At 39.8% G+C, this 7,596-nt stretch overlaps 1 protein-coding gene across 2 annotated transcripts in view; it reads left to right on the top strand.

The window, feature by feature from the left end:
• LOC111662162 (FERM and PDZ domain-containing protein 4-like) overlaps positions 1 to 7,596 on the top strand; it is a 31,255-nt gene that overhangs the window by 11,849 nt on the left and 11,810 nt on the right. Inside the window, exons 2-4 of one of the 2 annotated variants that reach the window (XM_023415937.2) lie at positions 654 to 770; positions 6,841 to 7,001; positions 7,292 to 7,394. In XM_023415937.2, coding sequence (XP_023271705.1) covers positions 654 to 770; positions 6,841 to 7,001; positions 7,292 to 7,394 — 381 coding nt within the window. Of the gene's footprint in view, positions 1 to 653; positions 771 to 6,840; positions 7,002 to 7,291; positions 7,413 to 7,596 lie in introns of both variants that reach the window. The other variant, XM_023415935.2, reaches the window with a different exon arrangement.

Below are 7,596 nucleotides of genomic sequence, written 5' to 3'. Positions count from 1 at the left end.
GGTGGGGTGGGGGGGGTGGCGTTGTGGTGCCGACAAAAAGACAGATGAAAACATTTTAACCAATTACAGCTCTCCTGAATACCTCAACTCTGCCAACTTGTAGCACAGGGACATGATTTTGCAGAAGTGCATTGGTAAAATCAGCGGAAATTGAGATTTAGATGGGTGCTGTCTTACTTACAACAGGCTACAATAAATTGTTGCGTCAGTGGCGGTCTTAGCTAGTCTCTGATAAACTTTATCAAATCATCTTGGCATTGAGCAAATCAAATAACTACTCTATAAGAGAATTCCTCCGGGCAGCTTTTATAAAGAATCTGCTGACATGTAGAAATAAAACCAATTTCATGCCTCTCAAAGCACAAGAGTGAGGCATGACAACTCTGCCTGTGTGGCTAGCTTACGTAATTAATTTGATTTATATTCACTGACTGAACTGTGGCTATGGGACATTGTTCATCACGCTGGAATCAGACATTCTCTCATCAGGTTTGAGTCACTTCATATCAGCTATACAACTTATGTGCTCCTGTTGTGATTTGAATATCTCACTGGCCAGATGGATTAACTGAGCGTCAGTGAGCTGGACACTGCAGATGGTGTTAAGCAAGTAAGTTTGACTAAAGTCGATCTGTGCTTTACTTCCTCTGCAGCCACAGGACCAAATCCTCAGGCTGGCCACCCCCTTCAGGGACCTGGAGTTCTTCACAGGGACCCCCCAATGGATGGGACATGGGCACCAATAGAGAGGGGCGTGACTGCTACATCAAGTAAGTGCCCTGTGTTTAAAGAAACTGAGGGGGAGCTTTCTCTGTCCCAGATGTTTCAGACGCTTTGCCAACCTGTGATTATTCCAGCCACGTCACTGCCTCCACACTGTCTCCATCTGTGCATTCAGAATACTGATTCTCTGTTCCCTCCACTGCTGCACACACTCTGCCCCTGCCTACTCTCACTCTCTCTCACACTCTCACACACCCACAATACTCCTCATGCAGTCTTGCAAATGCAGGAGAGGGCTTTTCAGAGTGTGAGTGTGTGAGTGTGTGTACGCTGCCGCTGATGAAGAAATTCACCTGTGCGGGGACTTGTTTTGATCTGAGAGGCTGCACGTTCCTCAGAGGATGCTGGGACAGTGTTATCAGCGTAGTTGATCCTTCGTAATTGGCACTCCTGAAAATCTGCACAGGCAGGTAAAAAGAAACTCTCTGTTGGTTCTTTATATATTTGTGAGCACATGTCCCACTGTAACAAGTGAGTGTTTGCTGGTTTCATCTGTTGTGTTGATTCAGCTGGGCTTTCCTCTGTTTTTTCACATCTACGTTGTGCAATATGCATCCGTACTAGATCTAAAAATATTGTTGCATATATGAGCCACTGTGAGATTCAGACTTGCTAATTTTTTGCTTCTCTCATCTGTTCACTAGATTGTTATCTCCTCCCGTTGATATCTATTATGATGGAATCTAGCATGAACCCACGCACAGTAATTTTTGTTCTAGATGCACGTTGCAAATGCAAAATAAAATCTGTGTATGTGCATGGTGTACTGAGTAGAAGGTGAGCTACTTGTCACACATGGGTTACAACATGAGAAGCGTGATGTCAGAGGAGTTATATAAGACGTAAGGAGCAGTGAAAGTGCTGGATGCGCAGTGTGTCTGGATGAGGCAGATCACGGAGGCTGTTTTGGCTCCAGATTTAGCTTTCTAAATTTGAGAAAGGCTCATGAATAATCAAATGACTGTTTCTATGACTGTCAGTGACCATCTGAGTTTATTAGGGCTCCAGGGTGCTGATACTAAATTGTAGTAATTCTCAATGAAACGCATGTTTAGTCTGCGTGACAGGAGCACATGAATAAAGCAGTAGCAATTTAATATTTACATTGTGACACATGGTTTTTAACAGATGTAATGTCACTGAGGGACTGCTATGACAATATACTGGAGGAGTGTGTGACAGAGTGGCTCAGTGTGTCTGAAAAATACCAGATTTAACAGGGACTTCTTGTTAAATAAGTTAAATCAACTAATTCTTTCACAGCACACAAAGATGTCAAAGTAAAGTGAACAGTGAACATCATTACTTAAATTGATTTCATCAAGGCATTTACCACATTTAATGGACAAAGCTAGATTTCCATTTGGGAGGTTGATAGCCAGTCACCTCAAACAGAGTGCCACAGTAAAACATATGCCAATAAAAACTGGCAGAGATTACATAATTTAAAAAAGAGGCAGCACAAATGTAACCCCCTCAGCGCTAGTGCTTGCCCAAAATGAACAGCTGAGTATTTTCTACTGGTATGTTTGCGAGTTCGATACAAATCGAGTTTAAACTGGTATGTACTGCCTCCAGGAAAATAGCCGTATGCCCGCACTTTAAATCCAACCCTGACAAAAGCTTTCGTCTTCTCCCGCCTTCTCGCCCTTTATATGTTAGCAGACAAACTCACCAGCCTTATACTGAAAGCATTACAACCCTAGGTTTAAAAACTCGCTTGAGTACTGTGTGACAAAGCCTAGCTTTAAGCAGCGCAGTTAGTGAGTCACTGACACGTTTTTCCTTGGGATTTATCATTGCCGTGTGCACTCGCCGGCTGACACCATTTGGTACTTCAAACCCATATACTCGACCAGCTGTCGTACTTACTCGCTGCCCTCTACGCTTCCCGTACATGCCGGACTGTCCAACGAAGAATGCCAAAGTCAAGAAACCACTTTGAAGCTGAGGGCCTCATCGGATTCATTCGTGTACCAAAGTCCGAGAGCAGACTCAGAACTTGTTAGCCTGAAGCTAACAGGCTAACAAGTGGATATTTTTCCCTGTGCCAGGAAAAGCACTTCTTCATCTCATAAGTTTTTAGCTTTATGTAACATGCTGCTTAATATTCTTTAATTTCCACTTGGTACCAACATATTAATGTTAATGTGCCCTGCACTTTTGTGGCCTGAGAGGCGGACATCACCCAGTATTGGAAAACTTGAAATAGTCCATACATTTAGAAGTCTGTACCCAGAATATACCATTGGAAAGAAAAACACTCGAACATCCAAGCACTACTCAGTACCAACAAGCTGTGAACTGTGTCACAACAGCCTTTCAGAACAAGAGTAACAGAATTTTGCTTTTGTAAATGAGCTTACTCCACTTTGTTCAAAACACGCTTTATAAAAACAACAGTGAGAACAGTGCAGTTACAGTCAGGCTAGCATTCTTTGTTGCTGATTTTTGTTCATACAGTGTGGCTTGTGATTGCTGCATAAAGCCTTGTGGAGCTACAGGAGCAGCTAATGGGTATTATTAGGGACCATTAGATGCATGGCTGTCTGCATAATGGGAATCTAGCCATGTTTAGCAGGTGGCCATGCAGGGGAGGAGACAGCACTCTTCCTGAATGCACAGGTCCATATGGTTTTGATTTGTGCACAATCTGTTGAGACAAAACTGACTCAAATCCAAAATAAATGTGTCTTAGTATGACACTTAGATATTTTAAGCATTTACAGTATGCAGCGACTGTTGCTATGAGTTGTTGTATTGACTGTCAAGATGTTTTTAATGAGTATGAAACAGATTCTGTGTTTTAATGTTGATGTGATAAAGATGATTATAAAATGAAGCACTGTAAGAGGAATTAGAATAAACTTTCTTTTTTTAAGAAATTGGGGAAGAAAACAAAAGATAAGTGGTGTTTGATTCTTGTATCACTGTAATAATTATAGCCTTCAGTGGATATTCATAACCACATTTTAACTGATACATTTGTAAAACACTCTGGTTGATTCATCAACCAAAATAAATAATATTTGTCAAAGTGCTCATTGCACCAATTAAAAATCCATTTGATATCCTGGCCTCCTGTTTGCACTGCCCCACACTGACTGGGTATAGTGATCCTGATGTGGGTATGTTATGAATATTCTGCCTACAATCTCCCATTATTTGGACAGCACTGTGGGCTGTGACACAGACTTACAGTCCCTGTAATATTATCGCAAAATTATGCAAGAAAATGAAAGTCACTGTTAGCTACAATAGAGTGTATGTTAGTTTATGATGTGCTAAATTAAAATTAAGATACCACCTGCAGCTTTTATGACAGATGCAGATAATAGAAAATTTTACGTTTAGGATAATTGTTGTTTTTGTGTAATTAGATTTGTTGAATAAGCCGCCTAAGGATAGTAAACACCAACTAATTTGACAGTAAAGGAGACACATTTCCTTAATTTTCCTGTAAGATTACGCAGTGAGTGGTTTTCCTTGGATAACCTGCAGGTAAACATGGTACAGGGAGAATAATCCAGGTCATTATTTTTGATTAGCTCCTCCAAGTCTCTGTTTGACAAATGTATTAATCAATTCTTAAACTGACGTGCAAAATTGTAGTCGAAAGGCTTGAAAAGAATTATGTTCTGCTCTGTTTTCTCCATAATTATTGAGGTGAATGCACTACGTTTGTGGCTTTGTATATTTTGCGATTGAAAAGCATCTGAGAGAATCAAGTTATAAGATTAACGCATTTTGCCTTTAGCTTCCCAGTAGCCATTTCAAAGGCTGTCTTTACTGACTTTTATAATACTGGTGCAGTAAGAGCAAATATTTTGCTTTACATAATTGCAGAAGAACAAATATTGGTTGACTGAGTGCATCAAGTAAGGACATTTTTCATTGAAATTGTTTGAGCATTTGGTTCTGAACAAAATATTACTCAAAAAAAATAGTAAGTATAGATATATATATATAGAGAGAGAGTATAGAGCCGAATACAGTATATCTAACAAAACCGCCTCAAACATTGCAATGCACTGCTTGAAAGAGAGAAGACGTTCTCTGTCTTTCATTACACCTTAATGCAGATGTGTTACCAAGCTCTCCAATGTAAGACTTGGGGCTATGTAATTTTTAATTGAAACAAATAGTATCTTAATTGCAAATATATGTATTATAGCCTCCGATAATACTCACACAGTCCATATTATATTAGAATGTATTACCATTTCAATTGAATCACTAGCACATTATTTTTGAGGCATTTGTTTAATTACCATTAAAAGAAAAACAAGATTGGCCGCCTCTGCCAGCATCCGTGTGCTCGTTCAGATTTATGCAGAATATCCTCTGGATTTCTTTTATAACACAAATAAATTTCTTTACTGTACAAAATGGAACTTTTAATTACTTTGTAAGTCAGCATGTGCATGTGAATTGTTGTTGTTTTGCAGAAAAAGGGAGTAGAAGGAGGGATAAGAATATAGTCCTCATAATGCAAAGCATTTATGTAAAATTTTGTCTGAGTTTTAAGGCATTCAAATCAAGTAGCTCCTTTTACATCTAGCCTGACCACAATTGTTCAGCTTGTACAGAAATGTGTCATAGACTTTATCTGAAACTAAACAATGACACAATATGATCCATTTAGAGCATCTTTGTACTGATTGACATAAATTGTAGCATAAGACTTAGGTGGTTAATTTTAAGCCTCATTTGACGAGAGTAGGCTTATAAAGTCAGTGTTTACAGACTGGTTGTAATATTTATTTTCCTTTTTTTTTTATTTCTTTAAAGGTGAATGTGAGCGCATCATGGAGACTGGGTTCACTCCTAGTTTAAGACTGATATTACCACAAAAAAAAACACCTCTGTTATCTTCTGTTTAGCAGCTTACCTCCTAATGACAGCTCACGTGTCGATCATGACGTGGTTGTTGACAGTCACTGAGCTTTGAACATCTTGTTGTTCTTGTTGTTGCTCTTTTTTCATAGTATCGGGATTGCGATTGACAGATCTCACTGTGTCTTTGTGCCATGAAAGATTAATTGTTAGTATTTAGTGGTGAATAGTACATGTGTCAAGAATAACTGTGAATTACACAGTCTGCCCACAGCTTTAATTAACCAACATTGTTGGCACCATAGGGAGCTGCTGCTGCCTTTGCAGCCAGGGAGAGACGAGGAACACTGCAAAAACTCACAGATCACAGAATGTGTGGACGCTGCACACAGTTTGTGCACGTCTTCTGAGCTCAAGACAAAGAAAAGCACATTGATCAGGATAACTGAAGCGAAGGGACGAATACGGTTTCAATTCTAGAAGCTTGTTTGCAGCCACCTATTGATGGCAAGTCTCAAAGAGTCAGGAATTTCAACACATTATACCTGTTCTGCATCTTTATTAGCGTGGCAAGGCAAAAGCCTGTTGTGTAACACATTACAGTATGAGTACTACAGAATACTGTAACTGCTTCTTGGTGAAGCACACAGTGGATCTATCTGCAATGTGAGAATACAAACATTGGAGCTTGATTACCATCGCCCACATGATCTATTTTTGTAGCATTGCTCTTGTTCCTTATTTTCGGTTTCTGGCATCCTGTCTTTAAACATCTTGAGGATTTGGTCCGATGGAAAACAACCATTTTCTACACAGTTAAATTGTTACATTTACTGCTGTCCTGTTGTCCCACGGTCATTATTTCTTTTTAGTGGTTAAATCAGTTTGGCAGTAATATTGTGAAACTAGAGCTAGATCATTTTCATTAATCTGCCTGTTACTTTCTTGATTAACTGATTAATCATTTGTTCTATGAAATATCAGAAAATTACCCATCAGAAATTTGCAAAGCCTTTAGGTATCCATCTATCTAGCTATACAACTTTGATTAACTGTGTAGTGTAATGACTGAATACATTGTTATAACGGTGAAATTTATAAAATCTATTGTTTCTTTTTCTCCAAAAGTGGTTTCACAGCTCCACGTACAAAACCAGTGCTTTACAACGTAAAAAGAGTATCCAGAAACATTTTCTTTCATTTTTTTTATCATTCCCACAGCCACGTCTCCCAGAGCAGCTCCCTTGAGGAGATTCGTCTGGACGGAGACAAGTTTGTGCCACCAGCGCCCCGGAAGGTGGAGATGAGACGAGACCCAGTGCTTGGCTTTGGCTTTGTGGCAGGCAGTGAGAAACCTGTGGTGGTTCGCTCAGTCACACCAGGTAAAGTGACCCAGCTGCAAAGTGAGCTCTTATACTGCAGTGACTCATTCGATCCGTATCCATTATCAACACTTTCGCAGAAAGAGAAGAAATACTCCTAAAATATATGAGTGGGGAGAGGAAAGCCACTCAGGCTGTAGTTTACGTTGATGATTCATTGATTTAAACAACCCCGAATGAGTAAGCATTCATTAGAGCCTCAAGCCACAAGACGGGAGACCAAAAAAATCAAGAAAAATACTATTATTGTGCACACTTTGTACCACGTCTTGTTTGGTGTGTGTTGGCAGGGGGTCCATCAGAAGGCAAGCTGATCCCAGGGGACGAGATCATCATGATTAATGATGAGCCGGTTAGTTCAGCGCCCAGGGAGAGGGTTATTGACCTTGTCAGGTATGACAACACAGTAAGGTGAGATGCTATTTGCCTGCTGTTAAACCTGTTGTTGGTAATTCTCCAGTGCCTGAAGAGTATTCATCCTTCTTGGAGGTTTTCATGTTCTACTATCTTACAACACTGAATCAAAGTAGATTTAGTGCGGCTTTTTCACACTATCACACAATCAACAGCAAAAAAGACCATTTAATATCGAGGG

The sequence above is a fragment of the Seriola lalandi genome, unplaced genomic scaffold, assembly GCF_002814215.2.
Source record: "Seriola lalandi dorsalis isolate HSWRI2012SDOR001 ecotype SW California unplaced genomic scaffold, Sedor1 jcf7180002054559, whole genome shotgun sequence".
Lineage (NCBI taxonomy): Eukaryota > Metazoa > Chordata > Actinopteri > Carangiformes > Carangidae > Seriola > Seriola lalandi.
Note: the sequence above shows the minus strand (reverse complement) of the source record. Positions and strands in the feature narration are given on the sequence as shown.